Here is a 26,083-nt window from a genome sequence, read left to right as displayed (position 1 = left end):
TTGTGCACCGGAGTGGCAGCTTTACCTCACCCACAGGAAGCAGGTGCATAGGTCTCGAAGTGCGTCGGGTTTCGTGTATCTGTTCAATGGAGCCTGACGACAAAGATGCTGCAGGCGGTCGGTCCAGAAGAGATGCGGTGGATCCAAGGGTGGATCAGAAGTGTAGAAGACCTGTAAGCAGAGGGGACAGGGTTCACAGTCACTAGCCAGTGACCAGCGTGGCACCAGGTAGGTACCAGGCGACATCGGGTGCAAATAGGTGAAGAGGTGTAGCTTGTATCTGCAGCCACGTGGTCCCTGAAGGTCAACGACATCCAGGAGTCAGTTCACGAGCTGTCCCACGCAGGCTCTCGCTGTCGGCGGTGTCGGCGACTTGAAAGAAGCAAACAAGCCTTGGCAAAAGCAGGAGTCGCAGGAATTGAAGAAAGCTTGTAACTCTGACCAGCAAGGTCAGAGGGGCTGCTCCTATGGAGGGAAGCAGGGGCCAGTCTGGAGTAACCAGACCAGCAATGTAGTTTTCAAAAAGGGTCGCCAAGATGGCCACTAGCCAATGGGCCAAGGACTCGGTAGGCGCGTCGAGTTGCAAAGTGCAGAGGGGCCCCACGCAGATCGTGGAGATGCTGGAGGGCTCACCTTTGGTGCAGATGCTGCTCGGATGTTGGGCTTCTCAGGACCCAAAGCACAACTCGGAGGGACCCTCTGTTGTCGCGCTTGCAGCTTGTCGAGTGTCTTCCAAGATGGCTGGCTCCACGTGTCTCGGTGCCTCCACGGGTTCCTTCTTTGCAGGGACTGCGGATCGGGCGGTGAGAGGTCTGGAGGTCCAGTTCTTGTCAGTCTCTGGGCTCGGGCTCGGGCGGGAGGCGGCGGCAAAGCAGACGTCGATTTGCTGGATGGTGCTTGCGTTAGCAAGATGGTCACTCCCTGACCATAGGGGAGATTTCCTTCAGTCTTCTGTGCAGCAGAACGTCGAAGTTCCCGTCTTCTTAGTTTCAAGTTGATTCCAGGATGTCTGAAGTCTTAGGACACAGCTCCTACCTTTAAGCGGATTCTAGGGGCCGGACTACCTGCTAGGTCCCTCCCTAAGGGTGGGACCAGGAAGGGGGGTGATTACACCCCCAATCCTTTGTCCAGCTCGCCCCAGGTCCGGTTTGAACTGGCATATGCACCGAGGCTCCTTGTGAGCCTCAAGCATGTCTGATTCCATTCAAGCCTTACCTGACCAATACACAAAATCCTGTCTGGGGTGGTGCTTGCACCTCCCCTGGCAGGAAACCCTTTGCCCACGTCTCCCAAGCTGGAAGGACTCCCAGCAGCAGGAGGGCAGACTTGTGTCGGTGGTGGCAGCGTCCATTTTGTGGAGCTGAGGCTATGTCTGATTTTACCTGGGTTTCAGGATCTGTACATGTTGTGTCCCTCTAGAAGGGTGGAATGCTAACCCCGTCGCCAGAATTGGCGAGGGGTTAGTATTCCAATTCGTATGACACCTTACTCGACATGTTTTGATAAAGCCAAACCAAAGATAGCATTTAACCGCGAGGTTCAGAATGCACTTAAGAGTATATGGTATGGCGATATCTGGAAACGGTAGAAGGAAGTTGTTCCGACTACTGCAGATAGGCTCAGCTCATGCCAGAGCACCATCTCACATGAAACCAAGCACTCTGCCTTCAGGATTGTTAAGGCCTGCCATAGGAGTGACTTATAGGTTAACATGTGTCCCATTTAAGGTTAGGTATAGGTATACTACACCTAAGTAAGAGGTGGATACACCAACTTACCCCAGCTGAGTGATCAGCCAGTTGTGTCAAATTGTTAGGCCAGGCCAGGGGTGGCACAATACATGCTTCAGCCCCTGGTAGGCCTTAGATACACCAATGCCCTGGGTACCTAGTGTACACTGGTACAGGGGCTTACAGGGTGACCTAATTCCAATGGGTTATGCACCTAAAGGGCATAGTCAATTTAGTAGAGAGAACAGCAGGCTGGGGGTCTGATTAGCAGGCCCACAGCCTCAGTATGTCAAAAACCAGTGAAGCAAAAAGCAAAAATTGGGGTGACCATAGGATAGCAGACCCTACTCTCCTACATATGGGCTTGCTCATGGCAACTGATGAGGACCAGGAGGAGGAGAGTGACCCTCTCCCTGACCTGCTCTCACAGAACCCTGGACTCAGTTGATGGTGTTGCTTTGGCAAGCAGCCTCACTGAGCATCAGCAAACTGAATGCAGACAAGTTCTGCAACAGTTTAGACACATGTTTAGCCTGACCCCAAGTCAGACTTCCTGGTGCACCCATTAGGTGGACACTGGAGACAATCTGCCTGTAAAGAGTAACATCTACAGGCAACCTGACCATGTCAGGGACTGTATCAGGGCTGAAGTCCAGAAAATGTTGGAACTAGGTGTTATTGAGCCTTCAGATAGCCCTTGGGCTAGCCCAGTAGTTCTTGTACCTAAACCTCATACCCAGGGTGGTAAGAAAGAAATGAGGTTTTGTGTTAACTACAGAGGCCTCAATGCAGTCACCAGGACTGATGCCTACCCAATACCTACCCACGGCAGATGAACTAATAGACACATTGGCCTCAGCCAAGTATCTCAGTACATTTGACCTTACAGCTGGCTATTGGCAAATTAAGTTAGCTGATGATGCCAAGGCCAAAACAGCATTTTCAACCCCTGGTGGGCACTATCACTTTGTGGTAATGCCCTTTGGCTTGAAAAATGCACCTGCCATTTTTCAGAGGTTGGTGAATAAAGTTCTGACTGGTATGGAAACTTATTGCTGAGCTTATCTTGATGATATTGCTGTCTTTAGTTCCACCTGGCAGGATCACCTGGTCCACCTCAGGAATGTTTTGGAGGCCCTGCAAAAAGCAGGCCTCACTATCAAGGCCACTAAGTGCCAGATAGGGCAGAGTCAGGTTGTGTACCTGGGCCACCTTGTAGATGAAGGTCAGGTTCAACCATTGCAGAGCAACATCCAGACCATAATGGAATGGGTAGCTCCAACAACCCAGACACAGGTTAGAGCCTTTTTAGGCCTGACTGGGTACTATAGGAGGTTTGTTAAGGGATATGGATCCATAGTGACCCCCTTAAATGATCTGACCTCAGAGAAAATGCCAAAAAAGGTTTAGTGGACAGCTAGCTGTCAAAAGGCATGTGATGACCTCAAGCAGGCAATGTGCACTGCCCCCAAAAGTAGATTTCCTGACTTCTCAATGGCCATTGTGAGTCCCCAGCAAAGCTGTGGTGAGTGGAGCCCACGAGTGATGAGGAACAGCAATACCCGGGGACCGTGCACTATTGTCAAGTGCAACCCCTTCACGACATTCTATGAACTTGTGCATTGGACCATTTGTTGCCTAAGCCTCCAGCAATTTTTGCAGTGAAAATCAGAGGCCTATCCCATCCCGAGTGACCGTGGGCTCCTGTGAAGCATTTCCTGAAGAGGCATCTTTGCGACCCCTTGCCCGTTGGCTTGTGGGTCCCCCGAAGACTTTCTCATCAACTCAAAGAGCTCCCCTGGTTGCTCCAGGCCTGCCCTCACTTACCCTTGCTGGGTTAGTCCCTCAGACCTTGCTGGTCTGCACCATCGACTTTCTTCACTTTACATGAGACTTGCGGTTGCCAAGGCTTGTTGGCTCCAATCTGGTTGCCAACATGGCAGTCAGCTGCAGACATTGTGGGACTCTCTGAATCCAGCTGCTGGTCATCGTCGATCTCTCCTGGACCTCGTGAGTGAAGAGTCAAAACACCATCGACGACCTGAAATCACACGACATCTGTGGTCATCCATCTTCCTGGCCACCGGTTACTGGCAAGTGACTTTGAACACTGCCCCTTCAATTTTCAGGTCACCTCCATCTTGAATCCACCCTTGGATTCCACCGGACACTTCTTCAGTCGACGCAAGCAGCAAGTCTTCTTTGGTCTCCATAGAAAACAGCGACGCGACCCGACACCAAAAGACACCTATGCACCCGGCTTCCCTGGGTGAGGTAACTTGTGCACTCCAGTGCCCTAGTGTGTGTTGGCCCTCGAATTACTTACCTTGTATGTGGCTTGCTTGTTGACTTCCTCGAAGTACCCTAAAACTTTAAAAATCAAACCACGACTTGCTCCATTGTAATCAATAGGGAACCCGCGGCTGTTTTAACACACTGCACGCGTCTCCCGTGGGCCTGTTACTTACCTGCTATCACAGCAGTAGTGAAGCCCCAGCGATTCCCCAGGCCCTAGGCCTTGTCATTTTGCAAGTTGACCTTCTTAACCCATTTTTTTAGTATATGGTCTGGTACACCCATAGGGCCCCAGCCATATTTGTGCTTAACTTATTGTGAAACGTTGATATTTGAATGTGTTCCTGGCTTCTAATCTCATAAAGAGATTAGTAGAGTGTGTCTAGAAATAAATACATATATATTTGATATATATACCTGTGTGGTGTCCTTTCATTTGGTAATTCAAGAGATTATAAGTTAAAACAAGCTGCTTTACATTCCCCTGAGACTTAGCCTGAAGGCTGCTCTCCACAGCTACCGCTATTATAGCTTTCTTTAAAAGATTGTCTTAAACCTATCTACCATAAGAGTCGAAGTGGACTGGTGCAAGTTGGCCACTATGACTAGTGACCAGCATATGCCAGGCCAACTTCTCACAACAGCTTTACAAGCTACACGTTCTGGAAGCATTCTCTTGAGAATATGTTTACTAATTTCATTAAATACAGTCCACAATACAGTGTGAACATGTGCTTGTGTGTCAGGAATAATTTGACCAAGAGGTGTGTTTGTGTCCAATTGTCCTACTGAAATAGACAAGTAGGTGATGTCTGCTGTGTTTGTCCCCTCGGTTGGATGTTGATGCATGATCATTGGTGAGTGTGCAAGAGCATTGTGTTCTGTGTGACCTAGAGCACTAGAATCAATAACATGCATGACTGTGTAATGCAATTGTTTGTGCTTGTTTGCTAAAGTCAATGTTTATGCAAGATACCTGGTTTGAGCAGCTTTATGCCTTAAGAATGGTGTATATACATCTGTTTAGCTTAGCTTAGTAAGCAGTGAAGAGTCTGAAGGGTTGCTGTCTACTGTGAAAATAAAAGCTGTAATCTCTAAAGTTTACTGTATTGGAGATTTTTCTTCAATCTTCTGGATGAAAATTTGCATAATCTTGGAACAGATACTATATGTCACTAAATATATGGCATTAAACCATTACAAAATGAAAATTGGGAAAATGCATAGAACAGAATGAAACACGTTACCATACAGCCATATCATCAAAAATATTATTCATAAAAATTGGAATATCATGAGGAACAATTAAAAACTCCAAAGCGTCTATAGCAATTAGGGATTATGGTAGTTAAAGTTCACAGAAAGATGTGTACCAACTGACATCAGGGCCGGACTAGCCGTAGTGGGCACCGGGCGTTTCCTGATGGGCCATAAGGATGGGGTCCAGTTTTACACTGGTCGGGCCGTTTTTAGGTCGAGCATTCGAGACCTCTTGTGTATACATTAGTATAAAATCATATGTGTATGTACTTTGTGGGCTCTGGATATCAGCCCTGGGACTTGTTTCCTTCCACTTAGGGACTTCTTTTCTGTTCAACTGCCTCTATTTAACTGTCTTGATAGAAAACGACCAGCAGATGTCAGTAAAATACCAGAATTGCTTTCTGCTTGTTCAACTGCCTCTATTTAACTGTCTTGATAGAAAACGACTAGTAGAGGTCAGTGAAATACCAGAATTGCTTTCTGCTGAGGGACTTTCTGTTTTTTTAATTTTTCTGGCAACTGCTTCTATTTAATTTTCTTTCTAGAAAACAACCAGCAGAGGTAAGTAAAATACCAGAATCACTTGCGCTAGATTCCAGTCCATAGAAATTGTCTTCCACGAGCACCCGTAGAAAATAATATTTTTTTCAAATCTTGTATTTTCAGTGATATGACCACCGAAGGCCCTGATTTTTTTAATGAAAAACAGAGCTTTGGACTATACCATCTCCCGCTGAAAGACAATATTTCTCTCCATGTGTTCCCATACCTGGCGTGTCACGCAGTTTGGTGCTTACTTTCCTTCGATGTTAAAGAACAGTAGATGTTTCAGAACCCAATGTGCTGCATAGCTAAATACATATAAGGTCCCAAAGGCGAGACCGATTGCATTGAAAATGCTTGTTGTTACTTGGGGCCGGTTTTGTAATCCCAGTGCAGCCCTGACTGACATGCCCATGTCGGAGAGCCTATGTCGGACAATATTGCAGGATATTAATTCAACGGATTATTGAGCATAAATCCTGCAAGATCCTGACAAGACATCCGCAGTGCCACATCATTTTATAGAAGCAGGACATTTTTGGAAACAGTTACACTCTTAGTTCTGTGAAATTATTAAATCATAACGGTGGGGGCAACTGTTACTCAAATATTATTACAGCGTAGGTATGTTGGATTTGTAAACTACAAAAACTTCATGCTGATAGGACACACTAGAGACTGAATTTCAATTGCTTTCTTCAATATTTTCGATTCAATTTCACAAACCACAATTGGAAAAGAAAGACTAAGTGCAGGTTAGAGGAAGTAGAAACTGCTTAAAGAAAACACGTGTTTATTAAAGTTAGCAATTATCAGATTGGAGTACTACATAGCACGTGGTGATGGAACCTTGTACCGCAAATGTATTGACAGACTCTGGCTTACAGTACGAATTGTTTGGTAATTGCTCTAATACAAGCTAATTAGTTTAAGTTCTACAACCCATTTTATTGAATGAAACATTGAATACGCTTTTTGCGTCACTGTGATTTGTCATTTAAATATTCTCTTATCGAAGTGACAAGGGTCCTGAAATATGCAAAGGAATATAATTTTGAAAAATGATTATCTGTTAAGGTGTAAATCATAACATGTCTGTCGAGGAGTTAATTTACCTGAAAATGTGCAGCTATGTGACTGGGTGGAAAGCCCCTTGGAAATAAGGAACTGAGAAAGACCCAGATGTGGTGAGAGTTCAGAAGGAGAATCTGTCCCAATGATCTTGTGTAAGGATGAAGAACTTTAAATGGAATATGATGGCAGCTGCACATTTTTCTAAAAGGGAAAAGATCTCTCACCATGGTAAAATTCTTCAGGCAGAAGTTACAGGGACAGATATACTTCTCTCACCCAACACATACATGTCCCATTGGGTTATACAACATACTTTTAAACATGTTCCACAGTGACAGTGGCTCTGGTGCCTTAGTGGGCCAATTGGCATGAAACACAATCATAGGAGTACAGAGTAAGAGTTGTACCTTGTACCACTTCAGCTTCCAGTTCGCATCCATCATGATAAAATCATTGAGGTTGGGGCAAAAAATGTGCCCGCTTGTTAAAGTGAAGACATTTTGCACATAGGCAAGTTCAGCGAAGGAGTCCGCTGGGCTCGTAACAACTGTCAGTGCAAGGACGGCTTCCAAGCAGTAAGATGAGTTCCTAAAAGCAGAGATTGAATACAACAAGTTAAATTTCTGGTTAGAGAATAAGAAAGCAAATATATATATATATATATATATATATATATATATATATATATATATTACCTACTGGCGGTCGCCAGTAGGTAGTTATAGTTAGGACCCTGTTTCCATAGGAAAACCGCAACATTCTATTTGGAATAACTTTGGCGCCGGTTGACGAATCCTCGTGAAATTTTCAAAACTAATGGGGCGCTACGCTCCGCTCCTACCCTGAAAGTCTCGGGGGGATTCGTCAAGCGGGGGCTGAGATAAAAGGGGGTCCCAAAACGCGTTTTTCCCATGCATTTTTCCATAGGACCTTTAGACACAGCTACAGCCCGAACGGCTGAACAGAGTTCCTTGAAATTTGGCAGAGAGGTAGTCTACAGGTCAAGGAAGTGCCTTTTGTAGGTTTGGTGTAAATCTGTTCAGTAGATTCTGAGAAAATAGCCTTTAAATCAATATATATATCTGAGCCAGCTTACGGTGCGCTTACGGTTCGCTTACCGTACGCGCACGCCGCCGTGCGCGAGCGCGATTCTGATTGGCTGTTAGATCTTAGTAAACATTCGAATCGGTCGAAACCAGGAAGCGGCGGCCGCCATTTTCTCTCTCGCAGTCTGAGAGGGGGTTAAAAAACAAAGGCCAAAAACATGTAAAGGGGCTGTTTAGACAGCTCCTAAGCACCTAGCCATGTTGAGTGAGTCCTCAAAGATCCCCCAAGGCCAAAAACGGAATTTTAATTTTTTCGATAATTTCGCCGATTACGCGTACCGTACGTGTACGGTAAAAATTATTTAAAAAAAAAAAAATATCCATACTCTCCCCTCCCCATGTGCAAATGGTGCCCTAAGGGCACCATTCGTGCATGGCATATCACACATAGGAAAAAGTAAAATATTACCTTTCACAACGAAGCGCATCATATGTCCTCCATGTGCGCACGGTGCGCAAAGCGCATCGTGCGTACATGGCCCATCTAGCGTAACGTGGGCACGCGGTGCGTGTAGCGCACCGCGTGCCCACCGTGCGTGCACGGCACTAACTGCGTAAAGTGGGCGCGCGGTGCGCATGGTGCGCGAAGCGCACCGTGCACGCACGGAACGAACTGCGTTAAGTGGGTGCGCACGCCACGAATGGCGTAAAGTAACTTAGCATTTCAAAAACCTTGCAAATTCACTGAAAAAACCATAGGTTTCACACACGTTATAGTTAGGAATTAGCATTTAAAAAACCTTGCAAATTCAGTGAAAAAACCATAGGTTTCACACATGTTATAGTTAGCTGGAAATTTTACTGATAAAAAACCAATGAAATTGCCCCGTTATAGTTAGTGCAGGCAACTATAACTCACGGGACCGCAATCTTCTGCTGATGCTAATACTGTATTTAGACACTTATTTGCCCATGTCTTCTTCCATTAAATTTTAGCTATACATATATTACAAATATTTTTTTTTCATAAAGACACATATGTCATCAGCAGAGGATTGCGGTCGCGTGAGTTATAGTTGCCTGCACTAACTATAACGGGGCAATTTCATTGGTTTTTTATCAGTAAAATTTCCAGCTAACTATAACATGTGTTAAACCTATGGTTTTTTAACTGAATTTGCAAGGTTTTTTAAATGCTAATTCCTAACTATAACGTGTGTGAAACCTATGGTTTTTTCAGTGAATATATATATATATATATATATATATATATATATATATATATATATATATATATTCACTGAAAAAAACCATAGGTTTCAGGCCTGATATAGTTAGGAATTAGCATTTGAAAAACCTTTGAAAATCACTGAAAAAAACGTGGGTTTCAGGCCTGATATAGTTAGGAATTAGCATTTAAAAAACCTGCGAAATTCACTGAAAAAACCAGGGGGCAGATTTATGTTTCCTGGCGCATCCCTGCAAATCAGCAGGGATGCGCTAGGAAAGATGCGTCACGCAAGTTTACCCTTGCGCCACCACAGATGCGCCGCATTTACAATGCAGCGCATCGTGGCGCAAGGATAAACAGATGCGTGACGCATTTGATGGCGTAAGGGCGGCGCATTGCTGGAGTCATGTCGCAAGCACGACGCAACTCCAGCAATGTTTAGGGGCTGCCCATACCTAACATGCTGCGTCATGCCTTACGCCTGCTTCTTGTAGATTTCACTGCGTCACTTTTCCGAGGCTTTTTCCGATGGAACGCCTACCCTGCATACATTAAACCTGACGCAGGTTTAATGTAGCGCAGGGCTTTACAACGTGACGCATCTCCCTAGATGCGTCACGTTGTAAATAAGGCGCAACATGGCGCATGGTTTACGCCGCCGCTGCGTCACAAAAGTGACGCAATGGCGGCGTAAAAGATGCGCAAGTCTAACATAAATCTGCCCCCATAGGTTTTAGGCCTGATATAGTTAGGAATTAGCATATAAAAAACCTTAGAAATTCACTGAAACAACAATAAGTTTTAGGGGTGTTATAGTTAGCTGGACATTTCACTCGAACAAAACCATTAAAATTCCTCCGATATAGTTAGTTGTACTAACAACATCTCGCGCGCCCGCAATCCACTGCTGATGATGTCACATATTACATCATTAATGACATGGTCAGTGATATCACTGATGACATCACTGATGGATGGAGGATTTAGTAGCAGTGTGATTGACTGTTTACTCAACTAATTTATAGTGTCTCACTACATATATTGGATAGTGACTAAACTGTGTGAATATCTGTATCACTTTGTCAGTTGTTGTGTAAACTGCTGCACTAGTTGATTACTAGCTACGTGAAAGTCTATATTATTTATTGATTCGTTAACTGACTATTTGTATGGGAGAGTGAATGTGTGTGTGGTTCGGTGGGGGGTGTGTGACTGCCCAAAGATGTGTGAATAGTTGATTCAGTAGGTATATGAAGTTAAAACTACATGGTATAACAGTTGTTTGGGTGAGTGAATATCTTTATGGGTGTGGCGATGAGCAAATATATGTCTCAATGGTACATGTCCAACAAACTAGAAAAATAAAAGCAAGTGTATGTGTCAGTTGTTGTATATAAATAAGTATACATAAGACACAGTGATTGTATGAGTGACTGTATGGATAACTGTATAGTTGTAATAGTGATTTTAAAACACACTAAGTATGAGCTATTATCTATATGAATAGATGAAGTGGTGTTTTTATAAGTGTATAGCTAAGTAAAAGTAAGTTTGATCCATTGCTTGCATAAGTGAGTAGGATGACTTCATAAGTGATTAGGATGTGTGCTGGTGTGTAATGTCGATATAGGTGTATAAGTATATTTGATAGTGTTCTATTGATAAAGACTATTAACACCAATCAGGTTTCAGAGCTGGTCACAGCACTGAATCAGCCATGACACACATTATTGATGATGCGTTACAAATCCTTGACCAGAATGGATCGTGCTTACTCATCCTGGTAGACCTCTCCTCAGCCTTTGATACGGTCAAACGTCAGAAACTAATAGATCTCCTGGAGCATAGAATGGGTCTGTCAGGCACAGTGTTAAAATGGTTTACCTCCTTCCTCCATAACCGTACACAAAAATTCAAGGTCAACAACACGCTCTCCAATTCCTCTCCTGTAACACTTGGGGTGCCGCAAGGGTCCTCACTGTCGCCAACTTTATTTGACTTGTTCATGGAACCTCTCACTGAAATCCTACAGGCATCCAATGTATAATTTCATATGTATGCGGACGAAACACAACTATATCTCAAGATCAACTCCCTAGAAGACATTAAGATGCTTAACTCCACTCTCAAGAACACCCAGTCTTGGCTATCAGAAAATCATCTCAAACTGAACGCACTAAAAACAGAATTCCTCCTCATAGTACCACCGGTCAAAGTCCCCTTAATGCATGACTTGGGCAAACAGCTTACCGCCTTCAACGTTCAACCAACTATCGTGGACTCAGCAAAATTCTTCGGGATTACTCTTGACAGCAACCTCACGATGCAAAAACACATCAGTAACACTACAAAGGGAGCTAATTTCCAGATAAATACACTGAGGAAGCTGAAACCCTTCCTGCCAGTCGAGGACTTCCAGCTGGCAGTACAAGCTCTAGTTATCCCTTGTGTGGAGTACGGAAGTGTCTCCTTATGTGGCCTCCCTAAAGCTGCAACAGCGCCCATAAGAGCATCTATCAACGCTGCAGCAAGACTCATCACCGGCTCAAAAAGAAGTGCACACATTTTCCCGGACTTAAAAACCTTGAACTGGCTACCATTCGAAGCTAGAATCCACCTAAAAGTTGCGTGCATGACTCATAAAGCCTTACATCACAGCACTCCCAGCTACCTCACGCAGAAACTGACGATCTCTGGTGGTCTAAGGTCCTCTAGGAGTGCTGAAAACATTTTACTGAAACCACAAAGGTTCAGCAAAAAGGAAACTTATAAACGGTCCTTTTCAGGGATGGCGCCCAAAATATGGAACACTCTTCCCCCTGAAACCAGACTGAATACCTCTACTGCTTCTTTCAAAAAAGAAGTTAAAGTGTTTCTCATGGCAAAATTTACATGAGCACTATCTACTCAGGCCCGGGTTCTTTAGATCCTGTTATAATATACACTACCATGTTTAATCCTCCTTCTATATTTGCACGAATTGTGGTTTTATATGATTGTTACTTGCATACTTTTGTTTGTTCAACTTACAGTTGGTTGTTATGTAAAGCGCTCTGATATCCGCAAGGATCTTGTTCGCGCTCTATAAAACTTTCAAAATAAAATAAATAAATAAATAAATTGATCATTGACAGCATGTATGAGTGAATCTATAGGTAAGTGATTAGATGTGCGTATAGATCTAGGAATCACTGAGTGAGTGTTTAGAAACTTGTATTGGTGTGTCAATGGTTTTAAATCTGGCACTCTCTATTTTACAGTGAGTGATGAAAGGTTATACTAGTGTATGATGAGGTGTATCTGATTGTCACGTGGATGATGTCATCAGTGATGTCATTTGAGATGTCATCAGTGATGTCACTGACCATGTCATGAATGATGTAATATGTGACATTATCAGCAGTGGATTGCGGGCGCGCAAGATGTAGTTAGTACAACTAACTATTTCGGAGGAATTTCAATGGTTTTATTAGAGTGAAATGTTCAGCTAACTATAACACCCCTAAAACCTATTGTTTTTTTAGTGAATTTCTAAGGTTTTTTAAATGCTAAATCCTAACTATATCAGGCCTGAAACCTATGTTTTTTTCAGTGAATTTCACAGGTTTTTTAAATGCTAATTCCTAACTATATCAGGCCTGAAACCTATGGTTTTTTCAGTGAATTTCAAAGGTTTTTAAATGCTAATTCCTAACTATATCAGGCCTGAAACCTATGGTTTTTTCAGTGAATTTCAAAGGTTTTGTAAATGACAATTTTTAATGTATTAATTGTTATACTGATTTTTTTATACTGATTTACTACATTGTTTAAACTGTTTATTTTTAGATATTTTATTTTTTAATTACATTATACATTACAATACAAAATATACTTTCTCAGAATGAATTACTTTAGTTTAAATACTTTGCAAAAAGGCAATAGACTTTGAAGTACAGTAGTTACAGTTGTTGCAATGGGCAACAACATTTCAAACACAAAGCAACATTGAGCTCAATGTGAATTTCTAGTCAAATGCAATTAGTTACTTTATGGATTACTTTTCTAACCACAGGACTGGATGCTAGATTCAGTCCTTGGACATCTCCTGTAAACAGTTGAGTAAAAGTGTTTTGGTTACAGTGGTGATTTTTAAGGATTATTATTGTATTTTAAAAGTTGACACTTAGAAAAAATTTCACATAGAATCACCAATGTTATCCTATAGCAGAAAATTCACTTAGCAGGTAAGTACTGTTATCGTTACTTTTTCTTACTCAGTGGTGGATCCTGGATCCAGCACAGGTGAATCTCCTGTAAACAGTTGAAAGAATGTGTTTAAGTCATACAGACGATTTTTAGGAATATTTTTAGTTTGTGAAAATAGACACTTAGAAACTTTTCTACTTAAAAGCACACAATGGATTCCTATGGAAGGAAATACAAGTTACTGTTAAGTACGCTTAAAATTACTTTTCAGGGTCAGTGCAGGTCTAAAAGATACAGCACTGGGTTCTCTCCTGATAGCAGGTGAGTAAATCGGAATTCGTAGTTCGGCTGATTTTAGAGGAATATTTGTAAGTTTCAAAAATGGACACAGAAACCTTTCTGCTGAAAACCACACAATGGATTCCTATGGAAAGAAATACAAGTTACTGGTAAGTACGCTTAGAATTACTTTTCAGGGTCAGTGCTGGGCTAAAAGATGCAGCCCTGAGTTCTCTCCTGAGAACAGGTGAGTAAATCGGAATTCATAGTTCGGCTGATGTTAGAGGAATATTTGTACGTTTCAAAAATGGACACTTAGAAACTTTTCTGCTGAAAACCACACAATGGATTCCCATGGAAAGAAACACAAGTTACTGGTAAGTACACTTAGAATTACTTTTCAGGGTTAGTGCTGGTCTTAAAGATGCAGCCCTGGGTTCTCTCCTGATAACAGGTGAGTAAATTGGAATTCGTAGTTCGGCTGATTTTAGAGGAATATTCGTACGTTTCAAAAATGGACACTTAGAAACTTTTCTGCTGAAAACCACACAATGGATTCCTTTGGAAGGAAATACAAGTTACTGGTAAGTACGCTTAGAATTACTTTTCAGGGTCAGTGCTGGTCTAAAAGATGCAGCCCTGGGTTCTCTCCTGATAACAGGTTGGTAAATCGGAATTCGTAGTTCGGCTGATTTTAGAGGAATATTTTTACAATGGTAAAGGAAGGGGGCGGGGCCTGAGGTGACGTGTGCAAACACACCCTGTGGCGCGTTTTAAGTTGGGGAATTAATTCCTCTTCAATCCTGCGGTCCCCTGGGGGCCAACTAGCCCACCAGGTACCTCCAGTAATCGTCAGGGAGCTGCGTTGCAGAGAGGTGTTCAGAGGCCATGCCCCTTTTTACAACACTCTGCAACACAGCTCCGTGGCGCTTACTGGAGGTACCTGGTGGGCTAGTTGGCCCCTTGGGGACCTCTCGATTGAAGAGGAATGAATTCCCCAACTTACAACGCGCCACAGGGCGTGTTTGTACAGTATCACCTCAGGCCCCGCCCCCTATCTTCACCACTGTGCAAACGCGCCCCGTGGCGCGTTTTAAGTTGGGGGATTAAGTCCCCTTGAATCCTGAGGTCCCCTAGCGGCCAACTAGGCCACCAGGTACCTCCAGTAAGCGCCACAGAGCTGCATTGCAGAGAGGTGTAAAAAGGGGTGTGGCCTCATTACACCTCTCTGCAACACAGCCCCCTGGCGCATACTGGAGGTTCCTGGTGGGCTAGTTGGCCCCCAGGGACCCCCAGTATTCAAGGGGAATTAGTTCCCCCTCTGCAAACGCTCCAAGGGGTGCGTTTGCAGAGTGGTGTAAGGAGGGGGTGTGGCCTCCGGCCCGATCCCATTTTTTTTTCCTTCTTTTTTTCAGAAGGGGGGCTGTGTAGCCCCCCTTCTTTTTCTATTTTTTTGGCCCTGTGGACCCCATCCCCCAGGGCCTGACTCCAATTTTTATATTTGAAAAAAAAAAAATCGGAAAGGGGGCTGTGTGGCCCCCCTCCCGAGGCCATAATTTGCCCCGGGGACCCCATCCCCCGGGGCATGGGCCTTTTAAAAAAAATATTTGATGGAGGGGGGCTGCGTAGCCCCCCTCCCGGGCCACTTCTGCCCCCGGGAACCCCATCCCCCAGGGCCTAGCCTCTCGTTGGAGACTGTGGGGGGGTCCCCAATCCCCCCCACGGTCCCAGCTGGCTCCCCGCCTCCTGTGGGAGCCGGCATTGCGGGGAGCAGCTAACATGCTGCTCCCCATGTGGAAAAGCAATCTGCTTTTTATTTATTTATTTATTTAGAAAGTTTTATAGAGCGCGAACAAGATCCTTGCGGATATCAGAGCGCTTTACATAACAGCAGCCTGTAAGAGGAACAAAAACAGAAATAAGCAGGTGAACAAACATATAAAAACCATGATGAGGTCATATATAGTGGTATAGAGGGATTACAATATGGTGCTGTCAAATAAGACAGGAACTAGCAAACTCAGTTCTGAAGGAAAAGAGCTCAAGTAAATTTTGCCATGAGAAGTGCTTTGACTTCTTTTTTGAAAGCGGCGGAGGAGGCATTCCATCTGGTTTCGGGGGGAAGAGTGTTCCAAATTTTGGGCGCCATCCCAGAAAAGGATCGATTATATGTTTTCTTTTTGTTGAACCTTTGAGGTTTCAGTAAAAGGTTTTCGGTACTCCTGGAAGTCCGTAGACCACCAGAGATTGTCAGTTTCTGCGCGAGGTAGCTGGGAGAGTTGTGGTGTAAGGCTTTATGAGTCATGCACGCCACTTTTAGGTGGATTCTAGCATCAAATGGAAGCCAATTCAAGGATTTTAAGTCAGGGGTAATGTGTGCAGTTCTTTTCGAGCCAGTGATGAGTCTTGCCGCAGCGTTGATAGACACTCTTAAGGGTGCTGTTGCGGTTTTTGGTAGTCCACACAGGGAGACGCTTCCGTAATCCACACAAGGGAGAACTAGTGCTTGTACTGCCAACTTGAGGTCCTCGATTGGCAGGAAGGGTTTCAGCTTCCTTAGGGTACTTATCTGGAAATTAGCTCTCTTTGTGGCGTTACTGATGTGTTTTTGCATCATGAGGTTGTTGTCGAGAGTGATCCCCAAGGATTTTGCAGAATCCACGATAGTTGGTTGTACGTTGAACGCGGAGAGTTGTTTGATCAGGTCATGCATTAGAGGGATCTTGGCCGGTGGTGCTATGAGGAGGAATTCTGTTTTTAATGCGTTGAGTTTGAGATGATTTTGTGATGACCAAGACTGGGTGATCATGAGTGTGGAGTTGAGCAAATTAATGTCCTCTATGGAGTTGATCTTGAGGTATAGTTGTGTGTCGTCTGCATACATATGAAATTGAACATTGGATGTTTGCAGGATTTCAGTGAGCGGTTCCATGAACAGGTTGAATAAGGACGGTGAGAGTGCGGACCCTTGCGGCACCCCAAGAGATACAGGGGAGGCATTGGAGAGCGCGTTCTTAACCTTGAAATTTTTGTGAACGGTTATGCAGGAAGGATGTAAACCATTTTAGCACTGTGCCAGACAGACCCATCCTATGCTCCAGGAGATCTAATAGTTTCTGGTGTTTGACCGTATAAAAGGCTGATGAGAGGTCTAGTAAGATGAGTAAGCACGAACCATTCTGGTCAAGGATTTGTAGCGCATCATCAAGAATGTGTGTCATGGCCGATTCAGTGCTGTGACCCGCTCTGAAGCCTGATTGGTGGTCAGTTGTCCGTTTACACATTTTTCCAGCAGTTTGGCCAAAGTGGGGATATTGGAAATGGGACGGTAGTTGTTGAGCTCAGTGGGGTCAGCAGTGAGTTTCTTTAGGATAGGTGAGACTTGGCCTACTTTGAGGGAGTCCGGGATGCAGCCTTGTTGGAGTGAGCTGTTAATGATTTTGGTCCGGAGTGGAAGGAGCCACGGTGAAAGGGCTTTGACTGCATTAGCCGGGAGGGGGTCAGTGAAATGATTGGCTGGTTTCAGGTTGTTGAGAATCTTTCCTAGGTCGTCTTCAGTGTACGTCTCAAAGGAAGACCAGGCTGCCTCATTTTTGGGGCAGGCCTTAGGGGGGGAAAGGCATGGGATGGGTGTGAATAATGGGGTGATTACCGTATGATGAGCAGTGTGTAGTGGGCTGTCATTAAGGAGGTCCTTTATGAGGTTGTCGGTCTTCAGATTGAAGAAGGTGGAGAATTCTTGACAGTTAGGTTGTGGGCGATCTAGGTCTCGGGCCCGTTGGGGAGCTTCCTTGGTTTGATTTTTGACAAGTTCGAAGAGCTTTTTTGGCCGGTTTTTAGCTTGTCAAGTTGGTGTCTGAAGAAGTCAGCTTTAGTGCGTTTAATTTTTTTGTAGTATGCATTTCTCTTTTTCCTAATGAGTTTGAGGTGGAGAGCCGATGGGACTGCTCTCCAGTTGCGTTCTGAGGATCAGAGGGCTCTTCAATCTTCATTAAGTAGAGCGTTGTACCAGGGCTTGGAATCTTTAATGGGAGCTCTCTTAAGTTGCAGGGGGGCGGCCTCATTAATTATCGAGGTCATGGCGTTGAGATAGTGATTCGTGAGAACATGGACGTCAGAGGTGTTTACAGGGGGCTGGCTTCATTGAAGCGAGAGCAGGTTTCCCTGCTCTCGTTTCAATGAAGCAAAGCAGTTTGCAATGGCAGGGTGGGAGCCGTGAGGCTCCCGCCCTGCCATTGCAAACAGCAGTGTTCCGGGGGTGGGCACCCCGGGGCACTGCAGGAGCTGGCCCTGGGGGGTGGTGGTCCCCAGGGCCAATACAAGGCTCCAGGAGGGGGGCCGCATGGCCCTCCTCCAACATGTACAAGTTGCCCCAGGGGGTGGCGGTCCCCAGGGTTGGGGGGCCTGAGAGCCCCCCACATCAAATCGTTTTAAGCCCCGTGGGTGGCGGTCCCCAGGGCTGGGGGGCTGCGAGCCCCCCACCTATGGTAACGAAGCCCTGGGGGGTGGCGGTCCCCGTGGCGGGGGGCCGTGAGCCCCCCCGCATATACAATCTTGGAGCCCCAGGGGGTGGCGGTCCCCGGGGCAGTGTGGGGGGGAATGGGACCAACCCACGCATTTTTTTTAATTATGCCCCCGGGATTTGGCCCCCGGGGGAAAATTAGAATATTCAGCGCTGGAGCCCGCGCTGAATTGTATTTTTTATTTTCGGCCGAAATTCGCGCTGGGTGCGTGAATCTCGCCGATTAATTTTTTTTTTTTCAATTCTTTTTTTGGCCCTGGGGGTCCTTGTGGGACCCCCTGAGCAGGCCTAGGGGATCAGGGTGTTTCTACCCTGCCCCCTTGTCGCGTTTTTCGCAATTGTTTTTTAGGTTTCCTGTGCCTCGGTTCTACCGAGGCACAAGATGGCTGCCAACACTTCCTGATCTGGAGTGTTGACAGGCAATTAGAATACAGCTTGTGCACGGCAGGGTGCACGCTGGGTGTGGGGAGGGTGCGCGGATCCTCCGAGGCCATAGATATATCTATCTTTTTAACTCTAATTTTCTCAGGAACTACTGAACGGATTTACAGCATTTAAGCAAAAGGCACGAGTCTGAACTGAGGACTACCTCTTTGCCAAATTTGGTGTAATTCCGTTCAGCAGTTCGGGCTGTAGCTGCATCAACAGGTCCTATGGGAAAATGCATGGGGAAAACGCGTTTTGGGACCCCCCTTTTTTCTCAGCCCCCGCTTGACGAATCACTGGTAAATTTTCAGGATAGGAACAGACCGGAGCTGGCCAAAAGTTTGGAAAATTTCGCAAAGATTTGTCAATCGGCGCCAAAGTTATTCCAAATAGAATGTTGAGGAAATATATAAAATGGAAAAGAGCACCCACATGAAGGCTATTGGATTTAAGGTCATTTTATTCCATAAAGCCTCTTCTGACCCGGCAAACAAGAGAGACACGTTTCGGCTGGCGCAGCAACCTTTCTAAATCTAAATATATATATATATATATATATATATATATATATATATATATATATATACAAATGGTAAGGAAATAATCTGATTTTAGACATTGTTTCTTATTTGTTAATGTATTCATGAAGTAGTTTACCCAGCAGGTTTGGGAATTAGGAGGACAGAAAGATAAATTTCAAGAGAGGAGGAACAGTCTCGCCATGCATTGCACGTTATGTAAAAGGGGAGCAGCAAGAGGTAGCAATGCCATGAAGAGATATTTAAAAGGATGTGTGATATGTGGTTGTTAGGTCAAGAGTGGGTTTTGGAATTTACAAATCTCTATAAGCCTGCAGCCACGGCCCGTGCAGGTAAGAGTGGTGGGGCTGGGTGAGGTTGGGGGAGTATTTTGACAGACGACCACGGGGGAAAATTCATTATTTATTTAATTTTCCTTTGTGGTCGTCTGTCAGATCACCCCACCCCCGAACCCAGCCCTACCACTCATACCTGCATGGGCCACGGCTGTTTGTCTGATTAGGTAGATTTGTAAAATGTTTGGGAGCTTAGATCAGTAACAGTGAAGCAAGCTATTAGACAATATTGACGTCTCAGCAGTCAACCATGCCTTTGAGCACAAGGTTGTCTGAATAGCTACAGGTATTTTAGCATGGAAACCTGCGGCCGCTTGTGGCACCTCTTTCTCTCCGTTTCCAGCTCACCTCACTTTTTCAAAACTCCACCAACTAGATGGACGTTTCTACAAAAGTGCAACTCCACGTTGAAATCTTGAAGCAAAAAAGTCACTTTAACTCTGATAGGTTTACCTATCAGCAAAAAGAGCTGACACCAAATTTTCCTTTGAGGACCTTACACAGATAAGAAGGCTTAGTAAACAGTTTAGATCTCTGTTGGGGCTTATTTACAAGCCCCTTGCACCACCTTGCACTGCCATTTCATCACTTTTGTTGACGCAACGACGGTGCTGCATTGGATCCATATTTACATGAATGCAGATGCATCACTTTTTTACAGGCTGCGTCAGTTTTTACCTGTGTAAAAATCACCTGCGCCCCCTTAGATTTTAATTTGTGCAAGTTAGGCATTCTGTCGGCAATATCCTATCTTGAAACTGATGCAGTGGTAATTACCACTTTTTCTTCTTGAAGCATCTTGCCACTGGGCTGCCAATGCTTCACAATCCCCACGCCTGCCAAACCCAGGCATAGGGATGACGCATTGGCTGTGCCCAAGGGACCACACCAGCTGTAGTGACTTGATTGCAACATGCAATCAATTCACAAGGTAAGTGGGCGATCTATAGTAAGTATGTAAGCAATTTGTGACATTAAGTGCTGATGTCACACATACAAGTGGGCACTATGCCCACTTGTATGCATCACATCCAGAACCAATATGTTCGAGTGCAAGGTGACTTTGTCACCTTTTCACGCTTCAACACATTGGTCCCCAGTCAGTAGGCGGTGTCAGATAAAACAAACGCATCGCATCTATATTTTGATGCATTTAAAAAAAAAAGATTTTACAGAGTTTTATATAACGCAAACTTTTTTTTGTTAGGAACGGGGAGATTAAGTGATTTGCCCAGAACCACAGGATGTTCAGCGTCATTGCCGGTTTCCCAGATTCGAGGTTGACTGCCCTAGCCGTTAGAGTTGTGTCAGTTTTCACACCAACTCCGGCAAAGCACTAAAAACCCTGCGCCATAAAATACTGGCAGCACATGAATGTTGAAAAGAATGAGGAAATGCTGGAAAATGTAAAAAACTAGGCCTGGGTGGTCAACTCCACTCCATTCGTGGAGTTTGCAAAGTTTTCTGCACTCCACGCTCTGTGGAGCTCGCGGAGTGCAGAAGACACCACTCGTAGTGCAGCGGAGTTTCTTCCCCTCTTGCACTCGCAAACGGTAAGTTTGCTAGCACGAGCTGCTGCTTGGGTAGAATTTCTACCCAAGTGGCAGAAAGAACAGCACGAACGGCAGTTCACAATGCACTCTGCCACTTGCGGAACTCCGCAGAGTTTTTTTGTAACTTCGCGCAGTTCCGTGTGGCAAAACTACGCCCAGGCCTGTATAAAACACCACGTATGACAGAATAAATTGTGCCTGATTGTTAAAGGATGTATTTTGTCTCATGAAATAAATCTGTGTCATATGTGCATACAAATTGCAATATATATTTAAATAAAACATATGACATGAAATAATAATGCTCAAAAATGTTGAATAGAAATGCTAAATTCATGATGCTTCAGGAGGGTGACAGTATGAGGCACATGGACGAAAGACAATTAAACATGCTTGTGGCCACAGCAGACCAGGGGCCGTATGATGGAAGTGCCCCAGGGGTACAAAAGGCATTTGCACCCACTTTGCATGCCCTGAGGCACTTTGGTATTACAGAAGAGGCCGCAGATGCTTGTGCATCCCCTTCTGTAATCCTGATAGTGCTGGTGCATGTAAAGCACCAGTGCTATCTTCAGAGCTCATTCCCTCATTTGCATGGGAGCAAAGCCCCATACAAATGAGAAAACGCCTTTGCCTATGCGCCTGCACCGTAATATAGATGTGGGCGCAGAGGCAAAGAAGCTGTCAAGAGAACGAACGACAGTGCACCGCCTAGATGGCAGCCCTCTGGAGGGGGTGAAGGGGGTCTCATGTACACCCTAGACATCCCCTTGCAGTTGGGTACAGTCACTCACTCCACCCACCTGCAAGGAGATCTCTAATCCCCCTTAAAATTGCAGGTGGAAACACGGAGTGGCTTCGAAGCAGCTGCTCCGTTTTTTTACACGAATGCTCTGTCCTCAGTGCAGTGCATTCCATGTAATAGGGCGCACTTTCCCTGTTTGCGCCAGGCGCTCCTGTTTTAAGGTGCACCGGGCGCAACTAGTGAAATTGTGTTGTTTACATAATAGGGCCGCATTAGTCCACAGTGATAATCGGAAAGGTCTGTTCAGTTGTCCAAAAGTCAGCTTTGCAGATCACTATTGAAGAGAGAGAGGAAAAAGAGAGACCAAGGTATAACCTCAGTCTGTGATGGTGCCTTATATGAGCCACCAGATTAAAGGATGGCCCAGGGAGAGGGACTGGCTTCTGAGGAAAGGAGGCACTGAGAATGCAGGATGGAGGTGTTTAGTACCACAGCCAGATTCCTCCACTGTGGACCTCTACAATTTCATGACCTGTAGGACTCTTCTCAGAAACCCTGACAGCAGCTCACTGAGGTTATCCTCATTGAGTGGGTTCCTTGTTAGCATGTATAATAATAACTGATGTGCATTACCTCAAAATGCAGTGATAGTGTCCGGTGTCCTCTATCGATGACGGAAAAAACCAAAGACCATCATTTTTTGCCTGGATTCGAAGATCTTCTTGTGGGACCAGCGTTTGAGAATTATTTCTGTACCATGTCAGGTTGAGTGACAAGCTGGAAGCTCTGGCAGAACCCAAGAGTAGATACAGGAAAGCAGGATATCTCAGGACAGTTGGTTCTCCACTTTGGACAAAGTAGCTGTCAAAATGCATGTTGCGGTTCTAACACGTTTCTAAATTAAAGACAGAAAATATTACGGTACATCAATCTTCTTGATAAATTAACAGTAGCAAATACCAATGTACTTCATCTTAAATAAGCTGGATTCAAAGCATCTTCTCAAGGCAAGGTAAAAGCTTGAAATTAAATCATAAGTGAGTCCTTTTATGCCTGAATGACACTTTTCAGTACAGCTCATGCTCCACACAGCATGATGAACATTATAGAGAGGTAGTATGGCAATATGTTGAGGTTGATAATATCGACCTACACAACTATCACAAACACTATATCGATTACCACTACTTCATCAAAGTAAGAACATAATTATTATTCTTAATTCACATCTCCTTGTCTACACTTACTTTGTGATGGAGTAGCTAGGCTGATTTCGTCGATGTTTGTCATGCAACGTATCTCATGTGGTATAGTAGTGTTATATAGATAACGACATTCGTTGATGCAGCTTATAAAAATGCAGGGGCATATCATCAAGGGCAATATTGCCACTTTAATGGCACTTTTTGCTGCTAAAGTGCAATATTTTTATCGCCCTATCAGCAAGCTGACGCTATCAGCTGTTAGCAACAGTTTACTGGCAATAGCGCCCCTTGTCAGCATGCCTCCCATCGCATCGCTAATGAGATGCAAAGGAGGCGTGCCTGACAAGACTCCCTTGGGAAAATATCGCTAACCCAGCTTCGTCATATTGACAAGGAGGGTTAGTGATATTTAAAATCACGTTAAGTATGCCTTAACGCAGGAATTTAACGTCTCTTAAATTCCTGACTAAGGCATACCTAACATGGAGGGTGGATTGTGTGGCTAAGACCACATGCCATATCATCTAGGATATCGCCGTTTTCCACCATGAAAAAGGGCGATATCCATACTATCTCTGGAATTTTTATCTCCTCGGCGATGCGCGTTGTTGATAACATGCTAACCGGGCGATAAATTCCAGAGATAGCCGGCGATAAATATGCAAGCGCTAAGCGCGCTTTGCGATATTTATCACCGTACCTTGATAATATGCCCCGTCATTACTACATCTATCAAACAACTCAAAATGGCCAATATTGAAATCCATTGAGACACCAATTTGTTCTGGCTCCTTTTTTATTTAATATCTATGGGCCCGATTCACAGAACTAACTTAAGACAAAATCCTAAACTTACTACTTTTGGTATACACAGAAGGCATTTAGTAGTAGTAAAGTTAGGATTTTGTCTTAAGTTTGACTTAAGACAGACTTAAGACAGACTTAAGACAGACTTCGGACAGACTTAAGACAGAATTAAGACAGACTTAAGATAGACTTAAGACAGACTTAAGACAAAATCCTTACTTTACTACTACTAAATGCCTTCTGTGAATACCAAAAGTAGTAAGTTTAGGATTTTGTCTTAAGTTAGTTCTGTGAATCGGGCCCTATGTTTATAAAGGTTGAGCAGGGCCGAGTTCTTGATACCAGTCATTATCACTTTAGCTTCACTACCATCCTCATTACCCAATATCCAGGTGGTTTGCTGTGACAATGTAATAGAATGGCAGCGTTATTTAAAATAAACATATATTAAAGCTTATGTGAAAGGATGATAAATTATTCCGTTTATAGGTAGCATCCAGTTGCGAAAGGATAACCATAGGATAACAAATAATCATACAGGCATGCCGGACCTCCTCCCTTGTCCACTATTTCCCTTCACCCTCTTCTTCTGCTCCAACTTTAAGTATCACAGAGATACACAGCTCATCACTAGTTGAACTCAAAACACTTAAGGGCATATTTACACAGAATTGGCATAGGGCAACGCCGCACATCATTTTTCTGCGCTGTCCTACGACAATTCAAAAGGACAGGATTGCACAGTATTCAGCCCTTTCAGTCAGCGCACCATGGTGCAAGGGTGTCTGTGTTGTTGCCAAGACTATTTTCGCACAGCAAGGGGCAACTTCCTGCACAAAAACAATCATTAGAGGCATTTCCCTCTTTCTTTGTGTGCTGCAGAATCAGCACACGTGAAAAGAGGAAAAAACTAGAAGAAATGTAAAAATGTCTCCTCATTACGTCTGCTCTAGGGAGGCGCAAGCTTTTGCCGCTGCCCTATGTTTACCTGAAGTTCTAAATCTGGAGCAGTGTCAAATTTCATGGGTGTTGAGTGGGACCACCCACATCAACACCCATGGAATGCCTCTTTCACGCAGAGTAAGGCTAGGCAGCAACTTTCGCTGCCTGGCCTTACTCCATATTTACGAGGCCATGAAAAGCCACGCAGGGTGCCTTTATGCAACCTTGTAGATATGGCTAAACTCTGTGCACCACCAGAACTTCACAAAATGTGGCATTCCGGCGGCGCAAAGGGCTTGTAAATATTCCCTTCATTTATCTGCTCATTTTGCCACTTGCTAGTAAATTAACTTGATACATAAATCTTCTAAAATTAAACTGTACAAGTACAGAGATGTTGTTAGTGTGCTCATCAATGGTTGGCCCAGGTCTACTCAAAAGGGCACTTCACTTGTTAGGGTAGAGTAGTAAAGAACATAGGAGAAAGTAAGAGCCCCCATTGATGTAAAAGGGTTCCCTGTCTGACGTTCAGCTTTGGAGACTTGCAATTTAAACTTCACTCCTACATGTCACAGAAGCACAATATTTCCTGCATTAGCACAATATATCTATTGTGTGCCTCATCCTTATTAATGTAAAAGGAAGCACCAAACATACTGCTGGAGTGTATTCACTGTAGAAATTAGTCATCCATATAAGAGTGCGCTTTAATATTTTCGTTGCAATGTTATAAATTGTAGTTCTCATTTACACTTGCAATTGTGTATTTAGAGTTATACTGAAATTGCATTTCTAATGTACTCATGTATTCATTTATTAGTGTTTTGCATTTATTCTGTAATTGTATGTGCACACATAATTATGTATTCGAAGTGCATGGCAAAATGTCTCGTTAAGTTAGCCTAACCAAATGCCTTAAGTATTTAGTCTTCAGTGTTTAACCTTCAACATGAAAGCTTTGCTTGTGCTGCAATGTTCTTTCTTTGCATGCGCATTCACACGATCTCATACCTAGTGAAAGGTATATTGTGTGATAGAGATAGTGAGGTCCAGGAGGAGAGCCTTCGGCAAGAATGAGAGGCGCTAACGAACTAAGAGAAGACATCTTCTTATTCATGTCTCATCAGGATTAGAGACACCCAAGGCCATCCTGATTTTCAAATACATAGGATGGGAAATTCGAGTGAAGCAGCCAATTTCTACTGTTAGAAGGTTGAAAAGTACTGGAGTCGATGACATGAAATTTCTCAAATGTTCTGTGGGTTTCATTGGTGTTTACACTTTAGTCTTTGGAGCAGATTCCCTTTAGACTCTGAGGGTACAGACTTCTGCTATATTCTCATTGTGTGGCTTTATGCTA

At 44.2% G+C, this 26,083-nt stretch overlaps 1 protein-coding gene across 1 annotated transcript in view; it reads right to left on the bottom strand.

The window, feature by feature from the left end:
- LOC146805509 (interleukin-1 receptor type 2-like) overlaps positions 1 to 26,083 on the bottom strand; it is a 119,125-nt gene that overhangs the window by 79,892 nt on the left and 13,150 nt on the right. Inside the window, exons 3-4 of the mRNA XM_085620510.1 lie at positions 22,403 to 22,664; positions 7,313 to 7,493 (exon numbers count right to left, since the gene is read on the bottom strand). Of these exons, the coding sequence (XP_085476636.1) occupies positions 7,313 to 7,493; positions 22,403 to 22,644 (423 nt within the window). The 5' untranslated portion in view covers positions 22,645 to 22,664. The remainder of the gene's footprint in view (positions 1 to 7,312; positions 7,494 to 22,402; positions 22,665 to 26,083) is intronic.

This window comes from Triturus cristatus, chromosome 8, assembly GCF_964204655.1.
Source record: "Triturus cristatus chromosome 8, aTriCri1.1, whole genome shotgun sequence".
In the NCBI taxonomy this organism is placed as follows: domain Eukaryota; kingdom Metazoa; phylum Chordata; class Amphibia; order Caudata; family Salamandridae; genus Triturus; species Triturus cristatus.
The sequence above is the reverse complement of the archived record's forward strand: the minus strand, read 5'-3'. Positions and strand labels throughout refer to the sequence as shown.